Here is a 16,925-nt window from a genome sequence, read left to right as displayed (position 1 = left end):
AAATCCATGTTCCTTTTCTCTTGCTGCATTTATTACCTATGCCCCCAATAACTATGTAATTAACATATTTGGTTAACATCCTCATTTATACTATTCTTTTAAAAATAAAGTCTTATCATTCCCCATATGCGTGGCAGAATGATCTATTTCAAAAGCAGTTAATTGCTATACATTCTCCTATTTAATTCTATAATGCTTTCTTAATTACCTGCAGAATAGTCCAATATTTAAATACAGACTTCACCATAATCTGACCTGTCTACTTATTCAGTTAAATAAATAATGTCATTCAGCTATTCTGAGAGAGGGAGAAAAAGGTATGAAAGATATAAAAAATAGAGAAATAAAGGAAAAAGCGGAGAAAACAAGCATCCAGTTTAAAAAATTGGCTTATATGAATCGATACATCTTACTTTCCAGCATCAGTAAATAGTAAATAAAGTATCACAGGCAAATATTCACAAACATTGCTGAGTGGTTGAACTAAAAAACAGAAACACAAGTTTTTCTTACCTTCGCAGTTTTAATATAGTGGCTCAAAACTTCTGCTCTAATTTTTAATGTTTGAGCATGAAGAATCTCTCTAACAACCCAAAAGCTTACCTGCAAATAAAAATTAAAAATAGGTGAATGGCAAGATTCTTTACTCACTAGGATCACAGTAATGACAAGAGCTACATGAAGACTCACCTAGAGCTTTCTCTTTCCCTTCACTCACCACCAGGACATAACTAATCTTCAAATGTTGCATACACGTCACATATATAGACAGATATAGATGTACATGTATGTATATGTGTGCACACACATAAAAACACCACTACTATTTTTAATTTGTAGAAGCTAATATAAATTTTGAAGGAAAAGAGCTGAGAGAGTGCAATGAAGCCAGAGTGATGCAACATGAACACTATACAAATACAAGTGTTTTTTGCTGTATTTTGAAATACTCTGGCAGAACTGGGTAACCTCTAAGACCAGACACTGGAAAATATGCTAGGTAGAGCACGTTTTCCATGGCTATGTAATCCCACTTGTCATTTATTTATAATGAGCAGAATCTTAAGTGTGGAAAATCCCAAGTACAGTTTTCTTGGTCTGAATAAAATGAAAATACCATAAAAAATACATACAAGTCATTCTAAAGTTAAGATTGTATTTTAAAAGTTATGCAGTGCTTTCTAGTTCGGTGAAACCACGGTCATGATTTCTTTTAAAAGAACATTTAAAATCATTCATCAGAAGGTGCATTAGATTTAATATTACTAAATGTTCTATGCAGGTGAAAATAGTATGATTATATGATACAATGTAACACGCATGTAACATTTTAACTCATGTACAATGAAAAGAAAAATCAAAGCACTATCATTTGGCTCAAATTTATATACATCTAAAAACAGGATGCAGTTAGAAATCTTAGTACAAAAGATGATGCCACTACCTCATGTTTCTTCACCTATTTTTAGTGAGAAATATTTCAGATTTTACTTGCTATTTTCATCAGTAAACTGTCAAAATATATTTTACAAGTGTAGATGTAAAAGAAAAATGTATATATTTTACAAAGCCATCTTTATATCTGTTACTATATTTGCCCTACTAATGGCAATAATTATCCCTGATTCTAAGTTTAGTTCTAAAATATATAAAATGTTATATTTTAGATATTTTAACAATAACCTTAGCAATTATCAACTGAGAATGCAATCTAAACTGCATAATCATTGACTTAATTTTAATGTGAGATAAATATTAAGACAAATATGATGATTTTTAAAAATGGAAAAAACAACAACAAAATAAATAAACTGTATGTCCTAAAAAAGAAAACAAGAAAACATGACCACAAATTCTTTGTCATTCCTCTCATCAAAAGTTGTCACCTCTCACTGGATCTGGACAGGCTCCTGAGTGCCTCGATGAATAGAGGGTTAAAGAAATGGATGCTGACCTCCTGGACAAGGTCATGCTGAAACAGTCTCTCCTGGCCCCTGGGCTACCATGGAAGAGGTCTAGCTTCGCTCAGACCACCAGGCGGGAAAGGCTAAGTGTGGGTGCTCCCCAGTCGGCAGTCCCAGCTAAAGTCAACCCCCCTAAGAATCCTGACCCAGACGACCAATACCAAGAAATAGTTTAATAATATTACTGTACTTAAAAGAAAAAAAAATCTTTTGGCCATTGAGACAAAAAGAGAAAGTGACTTTTTAGAAGAAGGAAATTTAATGTCATCATACTTTTCAACAGCAACACTGAGAGGAAAAAAAACTGAGTACAATATCAAATTTTATACAGAAGACAGGCAAACTTGCCAACATGTTAAGAGTTCAGGAATTATTGTTCCAGTGAGTCTTTCTTGAGTAATCTACTTGAGGACGAGCTTCAGACAACCAAAATGACTAAAGAAACATCAACGTAAGGATGGTTGTTTTAAATACACACTTACTAATAGAACCAAGAGGGTTAAAGGAGAGTGAGTGCACTGTACAATGTCTATATGCTCTGACAATATATAGTACAATTATAAAACAACTTACCCACTGGCAGAGGGAGGAGAAAAATAAGTCTTTTATGAGAATTTGCAACCTGCCCTTTTAGTTGGATTTTGAGTTTAAATGTTTACTACAGAGAAGTAGATGTTCTCTAAACAAAACACTTAACATAAAGAATAGTCATAGTTAGTCCTAGTTCTGTGATAGCCCTTGGAACTAGCCTCTCATCAGAAGGAATATACCTTCAATCTAGGTCAGTGATGGCGAACCTATGACACGCGTGTCAGAGGTGACACGCGAACTCATTTTTTTGGTTGATTTTTCTTTGTTAAATGGCATTTAAATATATAAAATAAATATCAAAAATATGTCTTTGTTTTACTATGGTTGCAAATATCAAAAAATTTCTATATGTGACACGGCACCAGAGTTAAGTTAGGGTTTTTCAAAATGCTGACACGCCGAGCTCAAAAGGTTCGCCATCACTGATCTAGGTGGTGGCAAAATCCCCACAGACAAAGCTTCAACAGACTGAGCTCTCAACCCCAAATTACAAAATGCCTAAGAGGACAAACCATTGCGAGTAAGGATCAGCAGAACTAACAGAGATTTATAACCCCCAAGGACTTTGGATAATAACACAGAAATTATAAACATTGCCCTAGCTGGTATGGCTCAGTAGATAGAACCAAGGGCACGTACTGTGGTTGCAGGAGGCCCTGGTCGGGTGCATGCATAAGGCAACCAATCAATGTGTCTCAGATATTTCTCTCTGTCTCTCCCTCTCCCTTTCACTCCCTCTACAAATCGATGGAAAATATCCTTGGGTGAGGATTAACAACAACAACAACAAAATAATACAAAAAATAAAATGTTGAAAAAGATTTAAGGACTTAAAAAATTAGAAAAAATGACACTAGGGTAAAACCACACAGATTTAAAACAGATATGACACTTCTGAAGAGAATTAGTGAACTAAATTATAGATCTGAGAAAATCACACAGAATGAGCACAAGGGGTAGGATGCAACATATGAAAGGTTAAGACAAGTAGGAAAAAATGTCAAGTTCTTACAAATTTCCAATAGAAATTACAGAAGAAAAAAAGAAGAGATTATGCAGAGAGACAACATTTGAAGAGATAGGGGCTGAAAATATTCCAGAACAGATGCAAAGTTAAACTATGTCTTTATGAAAAATTACATACTGAGGAATTATATTTCAGAAACTAAACATCAAAATTTTATAAGCAACTCACATGATTAAATCTTCTTGTGAAGGCAACTGCATTTGGTGCAGAACTATATTTTTCTTTTTTATTCCATCCACAACTTGAAAGCTCCTGGAAAATTAAGTTGGAAATTAAACATAAACTCAAGAAATAGCCAGGTTTTCCTGTCATATTAAGGCTTTCAAAACATTAAAGACAGTTGCATCCCATCCCAGAACTGACTTATTCAGTAAGAATAGATGTAAAACATTATAACCATTCAGTTAAATCACAGAAGCAAATGTTATTAGCAGATACACGAGGGCGAACACAGATGACTTGAGTTCTGCTCTACAAGCAGGTTGATGGATCCTCCTCTGAAGAGGCTTGAATCCCGAGAGGAAAGATCCACAGATCATGAAAGCCGAGCATCCCGCAGCCCAAACAAAGTAAAGCCGACCAGTTGTCAAGCCCCATTCAGTCAGAGCTTCCAATGGATGTGTCTCTCTCACATCGATGTTTCTCTCTGTCTCTCCCTCTCCAGCACCTCACTCTGAACTGACAACCAATGACCAGACAGTTTAAGAAACCTCTGATTAAGGGATTCTTGATCCCCCACAGGGTCTGCTAATAGAATTCAAAGGGCTCAAGAACTTGGATGTAAAAAAAATTAAATTTGTGTTTTGTACTAACCTCTAACTGTAATGACATTCCTTTTCATTATAAATGAAATGGAAGAATTAGCAATTATTGTGATTACAGGTTACAGAAGAATTATTGTGACTCTGTCACTAATAAAAATAATGTATTTTCATATTGCATTACAAGATACTTCAAAAACACACTCATCATCAATATTATGATCTCTCACCTCTAGATCTTATTGAATAAATTATTAAAAAACAGGTACATTGCTATGTAACAGTTTAAAAATATTTTGATAAGTGTATTTGAACAAAATTTATTTCCTTTCATTTAAAAATAGTGTTCAGCCCTTGCTGGGTGTCTTGGTTGGTGGGACCGTCGTCCCATACACCAAAAGGTCTCGGGTTTGATTCCTGGTCTGGGAACATTCCAAGGTTTTGGGTTCAGTCCCTGGTCGGGGCACGTTGGGGAAGCAACCAAGCAATGGTTCTCTATCTCTTCTTTCCTCTCTTTCTAAAAATCAATAAACATATCCTTGGGTTAGGATAAACATGAATGAATGAATGAATGAATATAAATAAAAAAGTGTTCAGTTCCACAGGCTCGTCTGCTGAAAGGGTCCAAGATTCAAAATAAGAGCCGTGCTGGAACACCAAAGACCACCAGAAAAAAACCCCAGAATCTATAGGAAGAAATAAAAGAACTCAGGAAACTGAGTTAAGGCAGGGAACAAAAGAAAACTGAGAAAAGAAAAAGACAAAATCATGTAATTATTATTCTCAGATAGCTAAGAATAAACATTGCTCCCATTAGAAAAACCAGGAGGATTAAAAAAGAAATAACCAGAGAAAAAATAGAGCTTTTGGAAATGAAAAATAAAATTTAAAACATATATATACAGAAGAATTGTGAGATAAAGTGATAAAATCTTTTAAACAGTAAGCTAAAAGTAGGAACAAAAATGTTATGTTAATTAGAAGAGTCCATAGGAGTCAACATCTGAATAAGAAAAATAATTTTAAGAGAGAACAGAGAAAATGGGAAAAGGTAACTTACACATACACAAAATAATTCATGAAAATGCCCTAGATCTTGAAGGACAAGAAAAGATGTGTCTAGGACCTATTACAATGAATTAAGAAAAAAAGACTCAAATGAAGGCCTAGCACCAAAAAAATGACAACATACTAGACACAAAGATCATAAAATCTGTCAAATTAAAAAACAAAATAAAACAAAAATATATCACATACAGAAAAACAGGAATCAGGTGGTATCAGATATCTCAATAGCAACACTGGATGCTAAAAGACCACTGAGACAATGCCATCAAATTCCTAGAATTCTGCCCTAATCAGTTTGGCTCAGTGGATAGAGCGTCGGCCTGTAGACTGAAAGGTCCTAGGTTCGATTCCGGTCAAGGGCATGTACCTTGGTTGCAGGCACATCCCTAGTAGGGAGTGTGTAGGAGGCAGCTGATCGATGTTTCTCTCTCATCCATGTTTCTAACTCTCCAGCCCTCTCCCCTCCTCTCTGCAAAATATCAATAAAATATATTAAAAAGAATTCCTAGAATTCTAAATCCAACAAAAATATACATTAAGTATGAAAGTATACTACAGACATTCTCAGACATTCAAGTCTCAGAATTTTCCTTCTATGCACCTATTCTCAGAGAACTAGTACAATGTGTTCCATCAAAACAAACTAGCAAATTAAGAAACAAAAGAGATGGGATCCAGGAAACCAGAAGCCAACAGAGAAAGAAAATATTTGAAATTCCCAGGTTAACAGTAAAGGGAGATCCTGGAACAAAGCTTTGAGCACACCTTAAGAACAACAGTCCAGACAGTAAGTACCAAGAGGACAGTGATTCTAAGAGACTTGAGTCTCTGAACGATGAAAGATATCTGAAGTGTTTAAACACATTGAGTGGACACACTCAATACATTCACTTCTGGCAGAAAAATTAGTGAAAGTACAGAGAAAGCTAATACAAGTTATTAGCTTAAGGAAAACAGAATTTAAGAAATCATGGCTCAACTGTAAAGAATAACTGAGCCAAGAATAAGTTGTTCTTTACAACTAAGCCATGGTTTACTGATTCATGTCAAAATTGTGACACAACTATATGGGAAAAAGAGGAAGTGAATTGTGTAAATGTGAGGGGAAGAGAATATATGAGAGTGAAATCATCTTCTATAGTAGAGAGTCAATAAATCATATCCAAAATTTAAAAAATCACAAATAACAGACATTTAGATTTTGAAAACTGGCCGAAACCGGTTTGGCTCAGTGGATAGAGCGTCAGCCTGCGGACTGAAAGGTCCCAGGTTCGATTCCGGTCAAGGGCATGTACCTGGGTTGCGGGCACATCCCCAGTGGGAGATGTGCAGGAGGCAGCTGATCGATGTTTCTCTCTCATCGATGTTTCTGACTCTCTATCTCTCTCCCTTCCTCTCTGTAAAAAATCAATAAAATATATTTAAAAAAAAAAAAAAAAACTGGACATAAACTCCTCCAAGGAGGAAGAGCTAAGAGACTTGGTGTGGGGCTCAAGAGTGGAGGCTGGAAGGGTGGGAGCAACTGGACTTGGGTATTGCTATATTATGTTCTCTTATGGCAGCAGTTCTCAACCTGTGGGCCGAGACCCCTTTGGGGGGTCGAACGACCCTTTCACAGGGGTCCCTAAATGCATCCTGCATATCAGATATTTACATTATGATTCATAAAGTAGCAAAATTACAGTTATAAAGTAGCAACGAAAATAATTTTATGGTTGGGGGTCACCACAACATGAGGAACTGCATTAGGAAGGTTGAGAACCACTGTCTTATGGAAATATTTAATTTCTTAAACATGATGCATACATATATTCAATAAAATTTAAAATGAAATAGAAACTAACACAAAGGACTGGACTGAGTCAGGGAAAGTTTGAGGAAATAAGATACTACAATACTCCCAAGAAAAATGTAGTTCCCTTGACTAGGATGGGTCAGTGGATATTGAAATAAGTGGTATATTCAAGTTATTTGGAGGCAGACAGGACTTGGTCAAAAATTGGATTCACACAGTGTAAGCCAAGGATGAGGCATCCAGAAGTACTAAGATTTCCAAGTTTCCAACTGGAGCTACTGAGATGGGAATGCTGAGGGAAGAGATGACATTGCTTCAACACCACTGATAAGCAGTAAATGCTCTGAAGATACAAATTACTAACATTTTTAAAACCTAAAATTAAATTGTAACTATCAAATTTGAAATTACAGAAGGAAAAAATAAAATGACAGAAGCAACTCTACAATAAAAAAATTGCTTGGTACTCAGCCTAGATATATGCTCATTTCATATTATATTCTAGTACAGCCAAAAATATTTAGTGATAGATAGTACATTAACATAAAAATAACATTACATGATAATTGTATTAGAAAACATCCACCTGCTAGAAAACGTTTTTGTTCCTCCTAAAAATCAATCTTATACAACTATATAAAAATGCCATATTTTCAGACAAAATTCCTGAATTAAACCCATAAATACCAAATTTGTTTTTAACCAAGTAATACAATTTCCAAATTTATACTAATGCTATGATCAAAGTATCTCTACCAAATTGCTGTTAAACTTACTAATCCAGTCAATGCAGCCATTTGACATGGAGTTCAAACTTAATTATAGAGCTTTACACATAAGGCAAATTTCATTTTCCTGCTAAAAGGCTATGCTATAAATAATGAATATCCTTCTATCTTTCCGACATTTGTGATCATCTCCTAAAAATATAGTACTGCGAGTAAAATCACTAGGCCAAAGAGTATGAACTTTTTCAAGGCTGTGAGATCTAATTGCCATCCTGAAATACTGAATTATTTATATTAGCACTACACAACAGTTGTATCAAACTGAGTATAATTAATTCCCCTTATATATATTATTACTTTAGTTTCCCCAAATATAAGAGTAATTATGGTACATCTACACAATGGAATACTACGCTGCTGTAAAAAAGAAAGAACGCTTACCATTTGCAACAGCATGGATGGAGCTGGAGAGCATTATACTAAGCAAAATAAGCCAGTCAGAGAAAGATAAATATCACATGATCTCACTCATTTGTGAAATATAATGAACAACATAAACTGATGAACAAAAATAGATCCAGAGACATAGAAGTATCAAACAAACTGTCAAACCTCAGAGGGAAGGCAGGGGAGGTAAGAGATCAACCAAAGGATTTGTATGTATGCATATACACATAAACACTGAACACAGACAGTAGAGGAGTGAGGGCCTATGCTGGGGGCATGAGTGGGTGGGGAGAGGTCAATGGGGGAAAAAGAAGACATATGTAATACTTTCAACAATAAAGAATTAAAAATAAAATAAAGAGTAGTTATGTTTGTTAAACAGAGAGAAAATGGGGAGTGGGGGATTGTGAATCACCTACAAACCCACCACCCAAAGAAAACCTATGTAATACACATCTTCCCAATCTTCTTTTTTTAAAAAAATATATTTTATTGGTTTTTCACAGAGAGGAAGGGAGAGGGATAGAGAGTTAGAAACATCAATGAGAGAGAGACATCGATCAGCTGCCTCCTACACACCCCCCACTGGGGATATGCCCGCAACCAAGGTACATGCCCCTGACTGGAACCGAACCTGGGACCCTTGAGTCCGCAGGCCGACGCTCTATCCACTGAGACAAACCGGTTAGGGCTTCCCAATCTTCTTGACGTGCCCTATGGGACCTGGAATTTTGTTTCTTTAAAATAGCCATTACACTGACATTTTCTGTGTGATTTAATCTACTGAGATTTTTTTGCTTTAAAAGTTCTTCTCATTCTGAGAACAGATACTTTAACAGCAGCAATAAAAATAATAGTTAATCCCTGACCAGTTTGGCTCAGTGGATAGAGCGGCGGCCTGTGGACTGAAGGGTCCCAGGTTCGATTCCGGTCAAGGGCATGTACCTTGGTTGCGGGCACATACCCAGTGGGGGGTGTGCAGGAGGCAGCTGATCGATGTTTCTCTCTCATCGATGTTTCTAACCCTCTATCCCTCTCCCTTCCTCTCTGTAAAAAAATCAATAAAATATATTTTAAAAAAATAGTTAACACCAATTTAAAGATCACTATGTGCCAGGCACTATTCTAAGTGCTTTCTACATACCAACTCATCTGATCCTACCTTCACCATTACATTATGACTAGGGGCCCAGTGCATGAATACGTGCATCTTGAAAGGAAATGTGTGCTGCGCCGCAGCCGCTCCCACACTCTGATGGCACCAGCCTGCTCACACCGCTGACAGCATAGAGTGATTGGGGCCGGGGCCAGCAACGGGTGTGAGTGGCGGCTGCTGCCCTGATCGCCCCTCAGGAGCAGGGGGAGGTGGAGAAGCCCTCAGGGGCAATCAGGCCGGCAGCCACTGCTCGCACCCGTTGATGGTGCCGAGTGATTGGGACTGGCGCTAGGCACCGGCAGTGGGTGTGAGCAGTGGCTCCGGCGCTCGTAATGGGCGTAAGCAATGGGCAGGACCACAGTGCGAGGGAGCAAAGAATTTTTAGTAACCGGTGCCCCACCTTGGTCTGGCGCCCTTGCTCACCTGCTCCACCATCCCACTGTGGCCAACGCCCGCCATGTTTCACACATGCCCCTGGTGGTCAGCACACGTCATAGCGACCGGTTGTTTGGTTGTTCCACCATTCGGTCTATTTGCATATTAGCCTTTTATTATATAGGATAGGTAAGGAACTTAGACAAAAGTACTGGTGACTTATGGCTTTATGTTTCACATTTTTCCTCAAATGAAAAATGCTAAGAGGTTTTAAAAAATTTAATTCTTAGAACATTTCCACATCATTAACGGAAAAATGGGTTGCCCCTTTAAGAAAGTTTTGTTGGAAGATGGGTAGAGGGGAATGAATGAATCTGTTGTCATATTACTTGGGGAGCAAATGGATTAAAATTCAATTGGAGACCTCCATTAAAAAAGAAATGTATAATTAGAAAATATGAAGAAATAAGGTTTTTTTAAAAATTACTTCAGATGGTAGTGTCTGCTACAGAAAATATTTCCTCTTTGAGACAATGTTACACTACTAGTCCATCTAACACAATAAACCACAAGAACTATAGAGATGGAGAACAGACTGGTGGTTGCCAGGAGTTAAGGATGCTGGGGGTGGGCGCAGGAGTGAGGGGAACGTAGCACTAGGGGGAGATCCTTGTGATAGAATTGCTCCGTATCTCGACTGAGGGGGTGGTTAGACAAATATACACATATAAAATGTCACAGAACTGGACTGGCATGTATTGAACTATATGTCTGTAAGATGTAACTCTAGGGAAAACTAGGTGAAGGGTAAATGGGACTTCTCTGCACTATTTTTTGCAACTTCCTATGAATCTATAATTACCTCAAAATAAGAAGTTCAACAACAACAAAGACCCACGTAATGGATTATGAAGCTGAAAGTGCATGGACCCCACCACTTCCCTCTGAAACCCCGACATGCTCTTATGGTTAACTGGCCTTCAAGGTATTTTGTCCTGCCCCACCTCCACCTCTCAACAGTCACTAAATTTCTCTCTGAGAAAAGGAAATTGCCTTTTCCTTTGTCTTTACCTCTTTTTGTCTCAGACTCTAGGGTCTTCTTCCAAGTGACATGAAAATACAATCTAAGAAATAAGTTCTACCAGTGTCATCTTGTACCCTGGTCAAGAATTATTGTATATTAAAGCATCTCCCATGAACACCAAAAAGTTGAAGTAATTAGTGACTCAAAGGATGTTTCTGACTTAAGAACAGAACTGATGTAACTCGAGTATACTATGTAAAAAGCCTCTGTTTTAGCAAAGGCTCAAGGAACTATAGCATCTAACTTAATTTTTAAATCAGGCAGTGATGAGAAATCCTCTAATAGTAACCCTCATATAGGAAAGGCAATTTCTTAATGGTCATTAAAAGTATAATTGAAAGAGTATTCATGGACTCATCTGTTCAAGTATCATTTTGAGCCATGAAATTGTTAAGCCCGATTTTCAACTGCGTTTACTTTGGAAGCATGTGGGAAGGCAAACACCACAACTGAGGACCACCTACCCTGTGAAAGAATTACTGAATTTCACAGGAGCCACAGCTTCTCTTATGTCTTGTAGGTTTGTTCTGTAAAGTCAAATTCTTGATCTAACTTTCATCCTGTAGGTTCCAACACTCTTAAAAGGACTGCTCTAAGGGTGATGTTGTAGGGATACCTAAAGATAGAAGAAGAGAAAAGGCCAATATAGACCAGCATGTAGACAAGAGACGGAGGAAGAACAGAAAAAGTGATGGAATTTGTCAAGACTGCAGGGGCCCGGGGATCCTCACACGATGATAACATCTGCCGAGGTACACTGGCTCAAAAATGGGAAGCTTTAAAGGGGTAGAGTACATCCATTAGCATTCAGCCTACATGGCTATTTAGAAAGGTGTCTCAGCCACAGATGAAGACCTCACTATGATTTCTGTATTTTTAATCAACAGAATAAGCTTTGAAACTAGCATTCTTCCTCAAATTATATAACTCCAATGTAATATGTGAAATAAAAAATATCACTTCTGCCCAGCTAGCACGACTCAGTGGTTGATCATCGACCTATGGATCAGGAGGTCATGGTTCAATTCCGGTCAAGGGCACATACCCAGGTTGCGGGCTCGATCCCCAGTGTGGGGCATGCAGGAGTCAGCCAATCAATAATTCTCTCTCATCATTGATGTTTCTATCTCTCCCTCTCTAAAATCAACAAAAGTATATTTAAAATAGTGTGTGTGTGTGTGTGTGTGTGTATATGTATATATATATATATATATATATATATATATATATATATATAATGATGACAGTCTCTTTGCATACACAAGAAAGTCTGCAGAGGGAAAGCTCTTTCTACATACTGTCAGGAATATCTCAATTGAAAGTCTTTAAAAAATGGTTTAAGATTCAGAATTTCCTACTATGTACTTACCCTCATTTTAACCAGCATTCTTCCTCACTCTCTAGTGCACCCCAGTTTTACAAGAGGGGCTTATCGATCCTTTGTATTTAATGTCTGTTTGCTGACAATCTATATGCTTTATTGTACTGACCTCCAGAACAAATAAAGTGTGGGCTTTTTCTTTGAATGGAATACAAGTCAGAGGACTTTCAATCAGAGCCTGACACTTCAGGAACACTTGAGAACCTCAGAGAGGCAGACATTATCTAATGTAATGACGAACGCACTCTTCCCTCCTTCCTTAAGACTTACAAAAGCACCACAGAAATGCTCCTGAAGAGGAAACCTAACTGCACGCAGGTTCCTGTCATCACTCATCCTGTGATGAATGACATAATGCTCATTCTGTTTTAGTACACATGGCAATGCCTTCAGCAGAAACACAAGCTTTAGAGAGCATCAGAGGTCATAATTGACAAAAAAACAAACCCTATGAATGCAATAAACATGGAAAAACCTTCAGCATACAGTCACTGCTTCCTCAGCACGGAAGGGCTCATACAGGAGGGAAGCCCTCTAAAGGGGTAAGAGCTTTCTGCAAGAAAACAAGCCGGCATGATCAAAACAGAAATCACACTGGGGAAATCTACACCTGTAAGAAATGTGGGGAAAGCTGAACAACAGTTGAGCTTCGACTAAATACCCAAACATTTATACTACAAATTAATGAATGTCCAGAACCATTAAGCTAAATTTCTGCCCTTACTAAGTCTTGAATAACTCATACTAGGGAAGAAACCTGAAAGTGTTCTGAATTGTGGGCAGGAAGAAAAACCCCTCCTGTTTCCACAGAATATTACTGAGTGTCCTCCCCATCACTAAGAGATGGCTACTTATTGGGAAGAGAAGAGAATCGGGTAAAGAAGGTTTTATGTAAGGGAGATGACTATCTATAGAAGCTTCCAAAGTTGGCCATGCTGCTGGGGCTAGTGGGCAAGTGAAGATTCTTAGGATTTCTGTAGCACGAGCTATGGGATCAGCAGGCCATGTGCTCAGATGGAGAGGGATCCACTGGTAAACAGATGACCCACTGAGCTGTCTCAGGCCTAACAACATCCAGACACGGAGGGATGCTCATATTTCTAGAGACAATGAGTTTCAGCCTTGTAAAAACATTGTACTCTTAATAAATGTCCTTCAGACTTGATAGGGAAGTAGAAGGGGAAAAATTATTTAGGAGGTAAAATCAATTAGCAATATTGGAGAACAGGGAAAAGAGGATAAAGGGAGAAGGAGAAAGAATGATTTGGAGGTTTCTGATTGGAATGAAAAATGGGAAGATGGTACAAATCTCTCAGACAGGGAACCTTAAAAAGTAATACCAAAGCAAACACTTTTTCTGTGTAATTATATTCCTATTAAGCATTTTTGAAAATTACCGGTGAACTTTCCTTTAATATTAAATTATTTTATTGGTAAACGTATTTTTTCCCTACCATGGAACAAAAAAACCCCCCAAGAAGCCAAGTATCAAAATCTGTTCCTTTGCCCTAGCCGGTTTCAGGGGTTAGAGTGTCTGCCCTCAGACTGAAGGGTTGCATGTTTGACTCTGGTCAAGGGCACGAACTTCAGTTGCAGGGTGCATACGGGAGGCAACCAATTGATGTGTCTCTCTCGCAACCGATGTTTCTTTCCCTCTGTCTCTTTCTCTCCCTTCCACTCTCTCTAAACAATAAATGGAAAAAATATCCTCAGGTGAGGATTAACAACAACAAAAATCTGTCCTTTTGTCTTCTTTCAATCTGAGTTAATTTCAAGCGTGATACAGGGTTGGAGAGAAACCAGATTAGCATTATGTTTGATTCAGATCTGCTCTTAAAGACATGATTTTGATTATGTATAGTTTCAATGAGTAAAGACAGTCCCTATATAATAAAAAATAGCTTTTCACATTTCAAAGATAAGGCAGCTAGTTCCTACAGTGAAATTAAAGGTTTGGAACTTTACTTTCCCCCTGAGCAATTCTGAAGTACATGGCACATCAGACGCGATAGATACGCAGCTTCACTAGAAAGCGACTGCACTTCTGTAGTTGCCCCTTCCTTCCTACAGGCCAACAACAAGGTTAGGCGGAACATTGAGCTAAATTCTGCTTGACATGAAAGCCCCGGGAATACAGACAGGAATTCCACAAACTGATGGGAATTACAGGGCCCTACGTAGGGCACTGAATTAGCAATAGGAGAGATCTATTTTAATAAACGGAAATGGTCTCTAGTATAGGTAACTGAGACCTGTGTGGTTTAATCACCAGCCTGCCAATAAAATCACTAAGCCACACAGGATTCAGACTCTCATCTTCAAAATTCAAATTTAGTACACTTTTAGTTTCAGAAAATGTGAATAAATCATCACCAGCAATAAAGGTACATATGATTATACAAACATAATAATAAGCTTTAATTTAAATAGTTCTGGTGTAACTTCACTAAAGATTTTACAGTTTCATAAAGTACACACACAAAACACAAAAACACAGCTTTTAAAGTTTTTTGTAAGTACTGAGACTTGGTATAGTGGACAAAAACAAAGATAAACTTACTAGATTCAGTGATAACCACTATCTTTTCATAGTATTTTGCTAAATTTTAACAAAAAGAATTCCTTCATTTTTAAAAGAATTCCTTCATACTTTAAATGAAGCTAATATTCTAACTACATAATGAGGTAGATACCATTTTATGCTACTAAGTAAGATGAATTCATTAGACTGGCTGACATCATGGCTTAAACAATATTTTGTCAAATTGTTCCATAGCAATGGTTTCGACAAAATAACCAGTATCTAACCAAACATTTTGGAAAACAATTCGAAGATGCTTATGCTCTACAACTCAGTAACTAATGTGCTCGGAGTGCAGATATCAACATGGATGCTCCTCAGCAACACTGAACATAAGAAGCATGCTAAAGACGACAAAAAATAGGATTCCATCTACATAAAGAACGTAAAACCTGCACAGATCCGCACTGGATAGTGGCGGCCTTGGTGGGAGGAGGGAAGAGAGGAGGTGAATGTAAGCACAGATCCGCACTGGATAGTGGCGGCCTTGGTGGGAGGAGGGAAGAGAGGAGGTGAATGTAAGAGAATGCAGCGCGCTTCAACAGTATGGGTTGGGTAGGTACACAGGAGTTCATCTTATTATTCTTTATGTCTTATGTTAAATATTTCATGATAAACTAAAAAAATTTTTTCTGCCAGATGTCAAAGTCCAGTTTATGCTGCCAAATGTCATGTAATCTTGGTGATTATGAGTAATGGTTTTCGAGGTGGCATACCATCTAGCCCTTCCTCGACTGCTCACCGTCTGCTATCTGCCTACTATAAACTCACCGTAGCTCGCTGGCCTTTGCCCTGGGTTTCACAACTCACTCCAGTAATACTGGTAGTTGCCCTATGTAAGCATAAGTGGCTTCCTTACAGTGGGTAGATGCATAATAAATGTTAGTCTCCTTCTTTAATACAAAACAAAAGTGCCTTTTTTGATTTTCTCTCTTCCCTCAAATATGCCAACATAATGTCATATTATAAAGTTTTAAAATAAAGGTATAAGGGAAAAGACAACTGGAGTAAGTTGTGAAACTGTGTCTTATTCTCATTTTCCCATTAAAAAGCTTCAAAGCCTTGGGTAAATCATACAACCTCTTGAAGTCTATTTTTCCCCTTCACTAAAGTGATGAAGCCAAATTGACCAAAATGACTCTTATAGTACTACCTATGACTGAGTGATGTATAGCTGTGAACGCCACATGAGTTTCTGAGGCCTGAACAATATACAGACAAGTAACATCAAGAGCTTTAAACGTTTACAATTTAGGAAGCATACTCTGACAATTCTAAAACTTCTTAATTTGGGATTCTATAATTGCCTATTTTGTATATTTAAAAGAAAAGTTCTAGAAAAGTACTCACATCTGGTTGAATGGCTTTAAATACTGGGACATCCATTAGTGTTATTTGACCCTGAAATAAAAAGTAAAAAAAAAGACAATTTCTTCTTTGGAATTCCATGATAATGACATATATTCTAAATAAAAGTGATATTCTATACTAAAATATATTGAATAACCAAGTCTTTACCAGAAAAATATCAATTTATAAGGACTTTAAAAAATGAAAATTTAGTCCTAGTACCATTAAATAAATGTATTTCTAATTATTTCATACCTATTCATATTTTCTTGTGAGATAAATGAGATAAAGTTAGAAAATAAAAATAATTTTGAAAAATTTGAACACAGTTATACTTGAAATCAAAATCAAAACCAAAAATCAGATCTACTGGTTCATGGAGCAGTGTTCAATATCAGGAAATCATTATATTCTGTTAATAAGTTAAAGGAGAAAGAGAATATAAATAAACATTTATGTCATTTAAGAAATAAAAGTTTTTCTGGGTAACTTTCATGATATTGCAATAATGCCTTCAACTTTCATTTCTCAATTTTTTAATTTCCAAAAAGTAAAAATACCCCTCACCTGCACAATAAAGTACAGTTGGCTTGGGGAGGTGGTACAAGTAGGACCAC

The 16,925-nt window shown here is 37.2% G+C and overlaps 1 protein-coding gene across 1 annotated transcript in view; it reads right to left on the bottom strand.

The window, feature by feature from the left end:
- RALGPS2 (Ral GEF with PH domain and SH3 binding motif 2) overlaps positions 1–16,925 on the bottom strand; it is a 120,885-nt gene that overhangs the window by 64,217 nt on the left and 39,743 nt on the right. The window contains 3 exon segments of the mRNA XM_006088956.3: positions 514–603; positions 3,751–3,834; positions 16,309–16,359. Of these exon segments, the coding sequence (XP_006089018.1) occupies positions 514–603; positions 3,751–3,834; positions 16,309–16,359 (225 nt within the window).

The sequence above is a fragment of the Myotis lucifugus genome, unplaced genomic scaffold (assembly GCF_000147115.1).
Source record: "Myotis lucifugus unplaced genomic scaffold, Myoluc2.0 scaffold_54, whole genome shotgun sequence".
In the NCBI taxonomy this organism is placed as follows: Eukaryota; Metazoa; Chordata; class Mammalia; order Chiroptera; family Vespertilionidae; genus Myotis; species Myotis lucifugus.
This window is presented reverse-complemented; position numbering and strand designations above follow the sequence as displayed.